The 16,024-nt window shown below is 37.2% G+C and overlaps 1 protein-coding gene across 1 annotated transcript; it reads left to right on the forward strand.

Moving 5' to 3' along the window:
• The first annotated feature begins 7,566 nt into the window (after positions 1–7,566).
• LOC115676919 (phytosulfokines 3-like) lies at positions 7,567–8,162 on the forward strand. Its single transcript, XM_030599954.2, has 2 exons — positions 7,567–7,857; positions 7,963–8,162. Exons 1-2 carry the CDS (start codon positions 7,738–7,740, stop codon positions 8,089–8,091), a joined length of 249 nt encoding a protein of 82 aa, XP_030455814.1. The 5' UTR covers positions 7,567–7,737; the 3' UTR covers positions 8,092–8,162.
• Positions 8,163–16,024: the final 7,862 nt, after the last annotated feature.

Here is a 16,024-nt window from a genome sequence, read left to right on the forward strand (position 1 = left end):
ATAGTAGTGCCGGATCCCTAGGACTTACCAAATCCTAGATTCGGGTAATCTACAGAATCAACATATGGTTGTGAACTAAAATTGTTGAGGAAAACTCCTAATGAATTTTGAAGCTGACAAAACTTTCTATGTTTATCTTGTGAATCTGACATGCATTCCATTCCAGGTTAATATATTCTGGAAGTTCAGAAGGAAATATTAGACTTTACAAGTTCTCAGAACTAAAAGTTCAGACTCAGAAATGAGAAGTTCTGACTTTACCATAAAAGTCATTCAGATTCTAATTTTGAAGGACTCAAATTTTACTGAAGACCTACGCTGACTCAGGTTCTGAATGTAAAGCAAGAATCAGAAATTCTTCAGACGCAGACGCAGAAGTTTTTCAGACGCAGAAGCAAAACTCATTCAAAATGAAACACAACAGCCAGTGATCTGGCATGTATTTTACAAAAGGAAAGTTTTGATTGTCTCAATCTAAAGCTATAATTGATTGACAATCAAACATTATGACAAGTATACATTACAACGGATAAAACTCTACTTATGGAAATCAAGATTCTGATTGTATGGGCGACCAGAATTAGCGGGATTCAGATTTTATCAACCAACGGCTACTCAATCCATTTTATACAAATCTGTCCAAGATGAAGATTGGAAGATGATCCTCTGAAAACTGTCCAACGGCTAGTTTGGGAGTGAAGGAGTATAAAAGGAGATCTACGAGGAGCAGAAGGCAATGTACGAAATCGAGAATCAAAAGTCCAAAGTCTGAGCATACTCCGATCCTTTCTCTTGTCTTTCTTGAGCTAAATATTAAGATCTTGAGGGATACTTTGTAAGAGTGATTGTGTGAGATAGAGAATCCTATCATACACAAGAGTGCTGTCACTCAGAATCTGTAATTCCTCTTGATTACATAGTGAAATCCAGCGAGTAGGCTGTCAACGTGGGAGAGTGGACGTGGGCTTGCTATAAGCCGAACCACTATAAACTTGTGTGCAGTTTTTCTATCCCTTATCTCTTACTTTACATACTGTACATCAAGAGCACTGTCTATATAAACTGTTTTGAATTTGAATTTTATTCAGACTCAACTGTGATCAATCCTTTCCGTTATAAATTGATCAAAATTGTTTAAGATCACCTATTCACCCCCCTCTAGGTGATCCTTGCTAGCTACATAAAAAATAACATATTAGAGTCATCACCAATCAATTTAGGTAAACTTAGGTCGATTGGATACCCATATAGCCCGAATAGTATCGGTAAAGTTAACTACCTTGGTGCACTTGTGAAGGAGTAGGTCAAATGAAAGCCTGAGATCTTAAGTCCAGGGGTTCTGTTAGGCATGCATAGGTTAGCATCCATGAAGCCCTTTCAATACTGCAATCTTATTTTTGATTAAGTCCTAAAGCATTCATTAATCAATTTTTTGTTTAAAATCTTGAAATGTCGCCTATACACTTATTGAAAAATGATAAACGAGGCCATTTTATTTTGTGTGATGGTGTGACTCCATTTGTGAGTCGAAACCGTGTATTTAGATGTCAATTAAGATGCAAAGTTCAATCATGGCATGCAAGAATGACATGACATAACAATAATCACATACGGCGAGAAATGACAAACCAGATGCAACAATCACAAGTGACATGACTTGGCAAGTTGGATGAAAGACATAACGATGAAGTGACAAGACATGGCAATAACAACATGCAGCATGACATGGCAATTAAATGACATGACAAGGTAATAATAATCACATAAAATATGGCATGACAAATTAGATGGAAGACATAAGGGCGAAATGACATGGCAATAATCACATACTGCATGACAGACGAATCAAATGAAATACATGGCGATAATCAACTAGAGCATGACATGACATATCAAATGCAAGACATAATGGTGAGAAGACATGACGTTGCAATAGCCACATGCAGCATGACATGGAAAATCATATGCAAGACATGGTAGTGAGATGAAATGATGTAGTAAATATTACATGGAATGGAAATTGAATCACATGCAACATGATATGGCACATTGGATGCAATATATGGTAATGAGATGAGATGACAAGGCAGTAGTCGCATGTAATATGACATGTTAAATTAGATGCAAGACATGACAACAAGATAACGTGATTTGGCAATAGTCACATGTGACAAGACATGGCAAATCGGATACAAGATACGACAATAAGATGTGATGTGAAGGCTACACTATCTAAGCCGTCATTCATTTGATTAACCGCTTTACTTGGACATGGTGACGTTTATGTAGCAATGCATCCGTTCCTTTTGGCCAAGTTAAGACAATCATTTTTCGAATTAAAATCATGAAATGAATAATGGCATGCACAAGCCTAGTTCATGGATTTGAATAGCGATAGCAATTTCGACTTTTGGCCTTATTGTCATAGCCTATCCTATGCTCGAACCCAATCTCCAGTATATGGCCTATGAGTTGGCTATTAGATAAACGGGTACTCTAATGCATCAATGCAATATATCTACAACCTTATATCCCCTCCAAACTACACAATTTGTATATAAAAAATAACAACAACACGCATTCTAGCGTATTTTCATTAGAGCCATAAATGGGTTCTCTAAGAACATGCATTTTTCAACTATTCAAACAAACAGTATGATGACATATCCTAAGCTTTCGAGATTTTATTTCGACCTTGCAACAGCCTAAGAGGTTTTTCAACTACTCATACATATAGCATAACGCTATGTTGTTGATTCTATGATTCTAAATATATATTATGACAGTCCTAGCATGCATTTTTGTTTGAAATTGAAAATAAGGGAGTCAAGACTTACTTTCAAAACGTAAGAGTTTCGGTACCTACACAGACAGAAAAACACACGAAAGCAAGAGCAATGTGAGAACGGAACTCAATTTAAGAGCAAAAGGATAAAACATAGACTCAACATCCGCCTCCAGATGGGTTTGCTCACTTCATCTCGAAGCGTGTGCGCCTTCACTCGACGCTTGCTCTTTTCAGGCCTTTTTTGTATTCCATGCAAAGTTGGACTCAAGTGATTTCTGCGTCGTGGGAATGCTTTGATCGATATCTTTTGCACAAGCCAAATCTTGCTAGGTGAAATCGCCAAATTACAGAGCCAAGATTTCAATCAATATTGGGGCCTAAGGCTTTGGGTCTATGAATCGGCCGCTGTGCTTCAGTGACTTATCATTTTCAAAAATCATCATTCGCCATAACTTAGGGAACCAAAAACTTTGCTTTGATTCTGAGACCTCTAGAAACGATTTTGCGCTTTAGGGCCTTTCTTCGAGTATCAAAAGGTTTGACCGAAATTAGACTGGCAATTACTTTCTTATCTGACATCTGTTTAACCTAATTTTTGTTGCGTGGGAATGCTTGGATTAAAAATTGATCTGACAGATTCGGGTGGTAACATAGGTGTCAAAAGACTGGTCTTTGCTAGTAGAACCTATATTTGAGGCCTTAAATCTGTTTCGTGCCTTGTATCCCACGGATCAACCTTTAGTCAACGCGTGATCTGTCAACGGGTTGGCATGCAGAGTAGATGGAGCAACTACTGTACAGAGGATGGTGTCAGTAGAGTCTACTGGGCTGGGATACATTTTGATGAGACCGGATACGTGGCAATAGTTGCCATTGACTAAAGGCCTAGGGCGATCCCCCTTTGGCAGAGGAGTGGCCTGTTATATCAAAACCTAAAGGATGATGATACAAATAATCCCTAAACTTTAACTTAATGTACAATATGATTTATAAATTTTTAATTTATTCAATGTAGTCTCTCAACTTTAGTCTAATGTTCAATGTAGTCCTTGTACTTTTGGTACATGTTCAATATAGTCTATGAATTACATGAAAATATTTAATGTAGTTTCTGAATTTGAATTCATGAAAAGACTACATCGAACATTTTCATATAGTTCATGAACTAAATTAAACATGTATAAAAAATTCAGGGATGATACTAAATAAATTAAAAGTTCAGGTACCACATTGTATATTGGGTTAAAGTTTAAGGACTATATTGAACGAATTAAAAGTTCAAGGACCACATTACACATTGGGCCAAAGTTCAGGAACTGTTTGTGTCATTTTCCCAAACCATAATAAAGCTTGCTGGGAGATATGCTCCAAGACCGACGCTTTTGTTGACAGACAGTTAGTAGCTAGTGTCCGCCTTGGTCCTAGGTGCGCAATGGCCTCTCCCACTTTTGAGTTTGAAGCCCGATTTAAGCTTATCAAATAAACTCTCGCAGACAGACAAAAAAAAAAAATCTCACAATCATGTTCAATATAATTGTTTCATCGGAAAGGGAAAAATACCTTTCAAAGTATGGATTGATTGGATATAGCCCGATAAAGGTTGTGAAGGGTACTCTATTGATTAATAAACAGGAGATGTAAAAGGCAAGAAATCTAAATGTACGAATACCGAGAACAATCGTTGTCAACAATGTAAATGTATTGGAAATGTAATGATAAGCTGAAAGTAAAGGTGAGCAGCGTGTGTTCTTTGATCGATCATTTGCAAGATTACAATTTAGGTATTTGTACCTACAATTGGTAGTTACATAAATAGTGACTAAGAAATCAAACATGCCCTAGGACTCTGTTTGTTTCGCGAAAAATAAGTGATTATGAAAATATTTTTCTAAAAAATTGCTTGCATCGCATGAAATAATTAGCCAATAAAAAATATTTTCGTGGATGCTGGAACTATTTTTCGTTCGTTCATTTGTATGCGATATAAAAAATCATTTTTTGAAAAATATTTTTCAAATTATTTATTTCCGGAAAATAAACGGAGCCTAAATGACTTTTATTGTCTAGCAATGCTTATCTATAGACGGTTATAAAATCCGAGATCGTCGACAGCACGTTCTGACGATTACATCCTGTGCTTCTCCTCAATCGAGCAAAACTTGGTTTCCATCTGATGGCTTCATTATTGGGTCTTCTTGTTGTCTAGGTCTTAGCTTATTTGTAGTTCATAATCTAATAGAAGCGAGTTGATTGCGCTTGACTAGAGAGTCGACCGATTAACATGTACGTTAGAGTCTACAGGTTGTGGATACAGTCGACACTATTTTGTAATTTTTACTGCTCGAGTAATGAGCAACATATTACCCAAAAAATAAATAAATAAGAGAGCAGCAAACAGCACGGCCACCCATTTTTCTAATTGCATTTAACATGATATCATTATTATCTTTCTTTAAATAAAATAAAATTGACTATCGATTCCCTCTTATGTTATAGTTAACCCTTTATGTCTTTCGGAATCACAAAATTTCACTCAATAAATCCAAAATATCAACATGTCACTAATATAAAACCTAAATTGGCATGTACATTTTTTTATATTGGGAAAATAACACAATTGGTTCATGAACTTTGATTCAATGTGCAATGTCCCCAAACTCTTAATTTGTTCAATGAGATCCCTGAAGTATTGGTAAATGTTTAATCTAGTCTATAAACTATATAAAAATGTTCAATCTTGTCCTTCCATTACTTCAAGTTAAATGAATTTTACTAATGTGGTTTTCAATCCGTTAAGTTTGAATGGTAAACAAAAAAATTACATGTAATATTCATCTCAATGCAAAATACAATAGTCCATGTCATCAAATAATGATGGGCATTTTAACGCCCTAATTTTTTTTCCTTTTCTAAAGTAAATAGATAAAATGATGAACATATCGACTCATCGTTTTTAAAAAATCCAACTTCGCAAATAATAATTTACGACATCAAATAAATTCTGATTTGTTGTTTGAATAAAGGAAAGGACTATATTGAACATTTATCTACATTGAACAAATTAAAAGCGTATGGATCACATTGTACAATGAACCAAAGTTTATTGATCCTTTATGTCATTTTCCTTATTACATTTTGTGTTGGACCTCGTAGAATATATGATATCATAATGGTGCCCTCGTGCTAGAGAAGGTCATGGCGAGACGAGCTGTCTATAGCGTCACAGTAATATTACGAGGGTGGGAGACCGCGGGGACAACGTCTAAGAGAGTTGCTTTTCTTGAAATTGGAACTTACGATCATACTTTCTGAATTCTTTGTCAGGTGTAGCTTTTTCAAGTCGGCATCTTTCTCATGGTACATGGGTTTTACTCCATTAATTTCATTAATGTTTGCTTTATGCTCTGTATGTTTTCATGTTTTATATATGTACACACACATAAACAGAGTATTGAATTCTTACGGATTTCTAGAAAGATGTAAAGTAAGTTGACAATGCACTAGTGTGAAAGGAAAGGGCACTAAGGTAGAAAAGGACACACTGCAATCACTATGTTATTCCGGATGCTTACAAGAAAGAAGAAAAATGTAAAGTTGACTCTCCAAGTCGACGTAATTTGTCTTGGTACAGAAGTATCCTTACAGAAGAGAATTTGAACTAGATAAAAGTTTCACCATTCTGCCATCATCACTGTCACTCAGCACTAGAAGGTGGCAAGTCTCCTCAGGTCAATTCGGAATAAACTTACAAGTCAGCTTGTCGTTTTTCCTGTGTGCTATCCGCTCGCATATTCGTCGAGTTCTTTTTAACATAAGAAGAGGATGCAAATACGAAGGCTCGATTGTTTGGAGGCTCATTTAACACCCTTTAAGTCTAGCTAACTAGTTGCGTCCAGGTCTTTGATTTGTGCAGGTGAGCATGACCCATAGCAGTTCGCACGCATTTTGTGAATTTTGAACTGGTGGCCTTTTTCGACCAAAAAAAAAGGGACTGGTGGCCTTCAATACCTGAGTTAATAGTTTTTGACGCCCAACTAACTATGGGTTCGGATGCATCTAGTTACTCTCTACAAACTTAATATATTGCCATCATATTCTTTTAGCATGGGACATACTGATCTCTCAAACCACGCTTTAGCATGTAGAAGTTATAAATTTGATTGCTAACCCGCAAAATTTACAAAAGCGCTAACTAGAGGAGTATTTGCCGGGTCGCAACTGTTGATTGTCAAGTGATCTCGAGTCTAATAACCAAAGATCAAGTGATTAGAATGCCTTTGCCTTAGAGCTAGGGAGGTTCTCAATGACCAACGGAAAAGTTGGGATGTGACGCTTTGCCGGGTCCTAAATTTGCCTAGTCGTTCTAGTAATTGATTAACCTTTGAACATGTGGTCAAACCTCTGTGTGACATTCTTTCCCCATAATTATGTGCGTTCTCTATGATTCAAAGCTAATAACCACAAAAATATAAGAACCCCCAAAATGGAAGACCAGTTCACATGATGTCTGTTGTCTCTTATTGCGCCTCTCCCAACATACATTTGGTGGAAAATGCACAATCCCAACATAACATCAAGCACTAATTCTCTTTTGTAGAATAATCTCTCTCTCTCTCTCTCTCTCTCTCTCTCTCTCTCTCTCTCTCTCTAAAGTTACAAGCAGAACAAACTCTCGTGCCGTCTTACATGGGCAACTGATGGACAAGCCCTTTTTGGGTTTGGTTCTTCTTGATTAAATTCCTGTGGTCGTCCTAAATCAGCCATTATTTTTCTTTTCGAGCCAACAAGTATCTTCCCTGGTTGTCTTGATTTCACACCCATAAACCATTTGTCTTTGCTCCCTCTTCTTTGGCCTATAAATACCCCCCACATGCATAGTTCGCTTCTGTGATTCTCTCAGCTCTTGCCCAAAATTAAAAGTAAAAGCATCCAACTCCCAGAAATTAAACATGGCCAAGATGGTTGCTCTGTTCTTGATGATGTCTCTCCTCCTCTGCTCAACTAAAGCCTTCGGGGGGCGACCCGGATCAGCCTTTCCTCAAGAAAACCCCATGACATCTCACCACGAGGTTAGTTGGTTTTGTCCAGAAGCTTTCATATGAGAATTGAAAGGAACGTATGAACCGAGTGATGTTCATTTTTGGTTTTCTTGTTCCTTCTTTTCTTGTTTTCAGAGGGTCGAGGCGGAACACGTTGAGGGGGTTGAAGAGAGCTGCGAAGGAGTTGGCGAGGAGGAGTGCTTGACGAGGAGGACTCTCGCTGCTCACCTCGATTATATTTACACTCAAAAGCAGAAACCATGAAAACATTAGTTGGATTCTTGTGATACATATGTAATACTTTGGTATATATTAAGAAAATCACTGTCTTCATCGAGTAATTGCCCCCTGTTTAGCTGAATCTTTGTGTTCTTCTTCAGTCATCTTCTCGTGTTTCATCGTGTTTGGTGCAACGATGGGATCAATTCTATGAATCTAGCGTTCGACTTCTGCTCGAATTTTTCTTCTCTCTGGGCCTTCTCTGGTTGAAGCTACCGTTGTTTGAGGGATCATATAAATGTTTGATAAGCTTTTGAACTGAAATTTCTCAAAATAACATCAAAGGCAGCTTCCGATATTTTTCTATTGGAGTAATTTGTGATGGTTTGAATTCCGATATGGCTTATTCCTTGCTGTTCAACCCAATTTACACGTGAAGAGAGGACGGACGTCAAAATTTTTGCATATCACTGATAATCTATTCCGAAATTTAAGCTTTTGGGCCGGTACTTAATTAATTGATCTAGAAACTTCATAAGAAAAATTATGTTCCGTGTGCACCAAGAACAGCAATGAAATTTAGCTAAAACTGGCCAATGCCCCATAGCCAGCATGTGACTACAAGCCCACCAAAAGCGCGGTTATGAAACATGCTGGTTCATCACACCAACCAACTCATCCTCTGTTCTGCTCAATAGTTATTGACCTCCGAATAAATATAGTCTACGAACAGAACCAAAAGGGGGACGATGGATTTCAATCTTTTTTGTGGGTTTCATACTGTTTCATCTGTTTCCACACGTTCCGAATTGAATGTAAGCAACCACTTAGATTGATTCTGGTTGAAAAAAGATAATGAAGTCGCAGCAGAGGAAGACGGTTGACAGTTGTGTGTGAACGTGATTCCTGGCCTCATTGTGTGGTAAGATGGCGTGTGCGTGCGTGCGTGCAGAGCCGTCGACATAAATGTAGAGAAAGAGAGAACTCTTGGAAACTGTTTGTGTTTTCAGGACTAAAGATATGAGATTTCCATGTGCTTATGGACGGGCATGCGAGCAATTTGAAGGGACATGACAGAAGGAGTAATCCAAGAAAATGTAGGGTTGATAATAAGAAGAGAGAAAAACCAGGTTTTACATGCAAGAAAATAGCATCCCTAGAAAGGGTCCATGCCATAAAAATAGAATATCATTTTTATTTAATTTAGGGGGCATGAGTGCTATGACAAAGTAGCGTTGCGATGGTGCTAAAGAAAACTGAGATATTAATAATATGAAGTGCTTATTTGATCCTTTTAGTTTGGTTGAATCTGCGAGTTAGCTCTTTAACTTTTCCAATCAAGTCTTTTAATTCTTCCGATTCATGCAATCGAGTTCTTTTAATCACTTATGGTTACTAGTACCGTGAGAAATCGATATCCTTTTAGAGAGAGACCCTTGTTTAATCCTCATAATTGATAGACATCTCTACATATCTCGTGATAAATATTGCTCCCTTTCTCTATCTCATGTTTCTTTTTTATTTAATTCTTCTTATTTTCTCGTTCTAAATATTTTGCCACCTCGTTGTTACGTCACAATGACCAAATAACTTAATTGCATAAATTTAAGAAAGTATAACGACTTGAATGTAAGAAAAAAAAGACCTAATTGTGCATACATTCAAACTTATATGATCATATCTCAATTTAACTAGTCCCCCCTTCGATGCAATGACATTTACTTGTAGGTTTTTACAGACTACTAAATCTTACACGAAGTCCAGAGTCACCGAACTTTTTGACATGACATAACACATCTCATGTATGCACGTTCACATTTGCGATTAAATCTTTGACAGTAGTAAAATGAGCAAAGATAGAATAAAACTGAGCAACCGAAAGCGTAATAAAGACAACTAAAGGGCTTTGACAAAAATAAAAGTGTTCTTCGCTAGATACTAGGGATTTGCTTTCTTCACAAAAGTGTTTTCTTCCTCGTTACTTACCCAAAATTTTCTTTAATTTTTTTCTCATTTCCGTTGCTTGCTGCCTATACTAATAACTATAGAGTGGGTCCAAACCCTAAAGATAAAGACTTGCCCCTTACGATCAGTTCCTTTCTAGTTTCTCCAATGCCCCAAGAGTCAATCCTTGCACATTATTTTTTTTTGGTAAGGTCAATCCTTGCACATTATTGTTGTCTATATATGTTAAGAGTGGACCCATCAAATCGTTCGAAATAATTGTTACGTATACTCGGCTGGTGTGACCTCAATACACATGAACCATTAGATTATGTGGATCTCACAAAGGTTCACATATAATGACAGCCCCCATGCATTGAGCGCACATATTTAGGCATTGTACTATTAACCAATCCTGAGTTGCAGTAGCAAAAAATGCGAGAAAAAAATGCCATATGCATCTATAAACTATTTGGTTGCCCAAATAATTGAGAGTAAACTATATTTTGATGTCCTTAGACATACCGAAATAACACATATAACTCAATTTCTAGCACTAGTCACCCAATGTTCTATATCAAAAAGCCCTCATTGGTGGACCCTTGTGCGTGCTTGCCTTCTTTGGTAAAAGAGGCACACACACCAAAAAAAAAGTGGCACGCAACAAAAAGAGAGTAATGCAAACTAACAGAAAGAGAGCGGCCACTTGAACCTATCGGCCATGAGCGTCCGAAAGAGGTTTGGAATCTCACACCGGCGTTTTGGATCATACTATTAGTAGTCAAACATAGATGCTCTAGACCAAATCTTTCGAACATCAAGAAAACACCATACATGGATTTGTAGTATTCTGACTTAGCTTCTTATATATGGTTGGTACCCTTCACTTTCTCCTCGACATGGTCCAACATTAGCACTCTCTAGCCTTTGACTGGCCTTTTCCTCTTTATCTATACGTGGCACGGGGATACCCCTTGTAAGGTTTAGCAAACTGATGTTCATTACCAATGTTTGAGTGCTTGGCTATTGCTCTCTCCAACCATGAGATGGCGAACCTTATCTCCTTCAAGCCCTCACATCACAATTATGTAATGACTCGGGAAAGTCTGCATCACCTTTTTCGTGGATAGCTAGTTTTTTATTATTTTTTAATTTTTGGTAAGTGATGGAGTTTTATAGTGATTAGTGGTTGCTAGTGGTTGAAGGTGCTACAGGAAATGCTACATTAAGGAATTGTTGGTAGTGGAACAGCCTTTTGGAGAGTGCACTTGGGGTGTCCTCATTGGAAGTGCATCCTGATAATGACTCTTTAAAACCACTAATTATCATACATAAATAGAGAGAGAGAGAGAGAGAGAGAGAGAGAGAGAGAGAGAGAGAGAGAGAGAGAGAGAGAGAGAGAGAGAGAGAGAGAGAGAGAGAGAGGATACTTGTGTTTAGCCATGGTGTTCTTGTCCTAGAGTTGTTGGTATGTAGTCCTTACACCCATCTCATTGTAATGTGTTCTGCGTGGTGAGGTGCAGGACTACAAACTCAAATACCTCCAAGAGTTAAATTTCAGGGCCCAAACCACTTAGACATCTTACAGAATTCTACAGAACTTATAGAATCAATGGACTGGCGTGCTAACTAGTAAGGTAGGTCTCAAGGTGGGTGTTGATGCTTTGTTCCAAAGAATTCTTATAAAGAAGTGAGTGAAGTTATGTTGGGGAAAATATCAACATGAATCAGTAGAATAATGAAGTCAGACTTGAGGCGTGATGACACTCTTTTTAAGGAATTATTTGCCCCACAACATGGTTACCGGTAAAAATCCTCCAGAATACAATAAAGTCTCGAATGAGAATACCGGATATCAATTCTAGTACTTCTCCAGGATCTCTCAAGGGAAACAATTGGAAACTATGGCTGTATATCTTTAGAAGGAAAATGAAAATTATAAGTTCAAAATAGTGAACAAAATTATTGAATAAATATATTTGAACGGATATAGTCTTTCAAAGATGTAGAAGTTATGTCCGAACAGGCACAATCTTCCAAAGGTTTAGAAGTTATGTCCGAATAGGCACAATCTTTAAAGGTTGTAAGAGTGCATAATAACCGTTAGGCAAAAATATTAAATTTGAAATTAAATAATTAAAAAATAACCATTACTCTATTATGAACAGTCACATTGTTTCAATATAACACAATGGTTATTTTATAATTACAAATCCAAATTTTAAAAAAATAATTATTGTTTAGTGCCAAGTCTAGTCCACGTGCGCACTCACATCTTTTCGATGTGGAGCAAGGCACCTCGTAGTTTGTTTGAAAACAAACTACCAACAAGTTATCTATTGTTTTCAAGCAAAGTGGAAATTTTGAGTTGGGGAATTGGTGTAAAACTTGAAAGGGAGTATTCTGTTCCACAAGTTTTAGCAAAAGTTTCCTTTGGATGTGACTTTCAATAACGCATTTGCTATTTAAAGGAAATCTGAAGAGTAGTAGGAGTCGACACCCCCGTTCTCTGGTCATGCCAGATGTTAACCGAACCGGTTTCTGCACGTGCCACATGCCTTAACTTTACACTTACCTTAAGTTTACAAGTGCAAAGATAGTCCTAAAGTTTACTTGCGCTGTTTGTGTGAAATATTTACGGAATCATTGCATGCAGTATCTTTGAGAGGGTAGTTTGCTCCTTCTCCGTCAATATCGTTCTGCTGTTCGCAAAAATTTGCTTACAGTTGACACTACGATCAATGCGCGCTTCTTGTAGCTGTAATGACTGTCTGTGATAATATATTTCTTGCATTGCATCTCCTTACCTGAACAGGATTGAACCGATTATGCTTCTAGCTTGTGCTTTCCTTGCCGGCGATGTTCATAGTGCTTCTATTGCATCTTTAGGATAAGTCGTGTTCTTTACTGGTGATGTTTGTGTTGAAAGCAGAAGCAGTAACAAAAATATTGATTACAGCTTCCATTGCGTCATTGATTTTGTTTATTATCACATTGCATTTCTTGAACTTTGAGATCACAATAACAGTCGTAGAAAATAGAGTTTGGTGGTTGTGACCTCAGTTTCCTCACATTTTCTGAATAGGGGGAGAGACTCGACATCCTGTGAGAAGGAATCTTCTTCCATTAGAGTGAAATATCTTTGAAAAAATTGAGAAGTTAATCGCTCGAACCAATGATGCGTTTTGACCAACGTTGTTAAATCTGGAAAATGGTTCACTGGCGATGTTTTCTGGGTGAAGGAACCTTAAAGATAGTCTAACGATGTTAGGTTAAGATGGGACATTCATTTCTCTGTCCCAACACAACGGCACCATTTCTCCTGACCCTTTGAGCCGGTTCGCTCCTAGAATTTTAACCTTACAAGGGATTACCATCCCACACTAGGTTTTGAGCAATGAAGATTTGATCAAAATCGCTTTGAAGTACACAAGTGTCGCGATCCTCTTTTCCAGACGTCAGTCGTGTCGGGGCGTTGGGGAAAAGGATTGGTTTAAAGTTGATGCCCAAGTAGGCCAACAGCTCTCAATTAGGCGCGGGCTCTCTTAAGCCCTTACCTTACTTGATGTTGGATTCATTTTAAGTTTGATTCAGCCAATGAACATTCTATGTGAAATGGGGGTCACCACTAACTCATTCGAGTCAGCTAGGAACCAAGTGAGGCATGGGAGATTGCCTCATTTTCTACGCAATCAGAGATTTTTTAGGGTTAGGAACTTGATTACACTAATAATTTCTATTATTGCTCTTTCGGTACCACTAACTTGGTTGGACTGTTTATCTAAGTGATCATACGGTGTTTGTTACCAATCACGAGTCCTAAAGGCCATTCGATTCGCAGAGTGTTCATGTGATGTTTTTTAAGGGTTTATTATGATTCTAAGGCTTATCATAACCATTCTAACAAGAAAAAAAAACCCGATATTCATTGGGCAAAGAATGTACATGGCTTTGTTCGAAGCCCCAAACATGATCCCCATGAACTTGACCTGATATCGAGTCGGGCAAATAATATAGAAGGCTTTATTCTTTAGACTCGGGATATGATCCCCATGACCTTGATGCTAGAGACTAAGCCTAGTTCCTAAATCTAAGCTAGATTAAGGCAGGCCTAGCTTCTACTCATTTGATTAGGTGGAAGTCCTAAACTAGGATTAAGCTACATATTCAATAAGAAAAGTGATTCTAAGTCTAATTTTGATTTTTATTTACTAGCTAGACTATTTTAACCAAGTTCTAAGCTATTTTGATTATTAATTCCAATGTTTATTAACTAAGCTAGCCCAATTAATACCAAGCTAAGCTAGTAAAACTAAATTTAGACACCACCATGGACCACCATTCTTAGCTCTCGGCCGCCGGTCTTCGCTGGTCTTCGCCGGTCTTCGCCATCAATCTCATCATTCATTAATCCACACATTAGCAAGTTCAATCATAAATTTCAATTACCCATCAATGTCATAATCAACTAAGGGTTAATTGATTAATGCTAAGTGATTATTAGCCCCCACTTGCTAATATCTCAGGGAGCGGGCTTAATCACTAAGCACCTAATTAGAGTCTAATTTCCATTCTTAAGCTGTCCGCCAAAGGATCATGCATTGCTAATCATGATCAAAGAAATCAATCATCAATTCTATCACAACTCAAGGTCAAATAAACATGCATTTAGGCTTATTAGCCTTGCAATCCACCAAGTCAATTAGTTGACCAAACTGTCAACTTCTCTGTTTTGCCCTTGATTCTGACCGTCTAAGTTTTAATTCAATAAAAAGCCTTAACAAATTCCAAATATAGTTATTCCAATTTTTACTTAAATCTTATGATGTTTACTTCAACTTTCATTCGGATCACATTTCCTAATTGTGGTCAAATTAATATAGAAAATTCAATTTAACCCGATTGCTCCAGATTATGCCCTGTTCCAACCCGACTCTTTAAAAATTCGGGAAAAATACAAAACGACCATCAAATGATGCCAAATTTTATGAAATAACAGCTCATTATATTCTGTGCAACTTTCTTTTTTTACCTTTTGTCAAAAAAGACCCCAACTATGTGAAATTATGCAATTTACCGCAAGGACACAATCTGTATCAGTTTTGTAAGCCAATTCTGACTTTGATCTTATTCATCCAAATTGACCGATTTATTATCAATAGAATTTCATGAAATTTTGGGGATTTGAATTGCAAGACCTCTCTTGCAATTTTGAGCTTCTGTAAACTAGTCCTCCGACTATTTATTATTTGCAAAACAAATTTGGTCGATGTGGAGACAACATTTTCGGATCTAGCTCCACTTTTCTTTGGTATCTTTGGACTCAAAATTCATAGCCTTAATGACATTCAAATTTAATGAACTTTATATCAAATTAAAGCTCTGTAACAGCTATAATGCATGTGAAGACAAGTTTTTCTAATTCTAAATCAATTTTCCCGTAAAAATCAAGGAACACAGGGAGGTCAGAATGGACTTCAAATCTTCTAGCAATCTTCGAACACAAGCACATGAGCCTAAGCACATTCATCTACTCCTAGAACACATTCAACTCAGTCATTCGAGCATTCAAGCACATCTTCAACATTCTAACATAAAAGCTTATCATTATTGTTGGGGGCAAACAATACAACCTAGAGGGAGGTGAATAGGTTTTTTTTATTTATAAAAGACTTTGACAATTTTGTGGAAATTGGTAGTTATCATGCAAAGATCAGGTTAAGCAAATTGATAAAATAACATGAATAGGTTGATTGCTAGTGTAAGTAAGAGTGAGAGAAATAATAGCATACAACGATATATAGTAGTTTGATTTTTTCCCAAAGCCTACATCCACTGTCCCCACTAGCAGACACAAGTTAGGCTGAATTGCACTAATAATTTGCTAGAAAAGTTACCACCTGCAAACACCCATCCTATCAAATGATAGATCACACTATCAAGAATCAAGTGTTGCTATTACGCGTGTACACTTGATCTTTCTCACAATCACAAGCCATCAAGAACTCTATAGTGAAGATCATAAGAGAATGAA

Source organism: Syzygium oleosum, unplaced genomic scaffold (assembly GCF_021117445.2).
Source record: "Syzygium oleosum isolate NSW1041296 unplaced genomic scaffold, Sole_v2.1 Sole_v2.35, whole genome shotgun sequence".
Taxonomy (NCBI): domain Eukaryota; kingdom Viridiplantae; phylum Streptophyta; class Magnoliopsida; order Myrtales; family Myrtaceae; genus Syzygium; species Syzygium oleosum.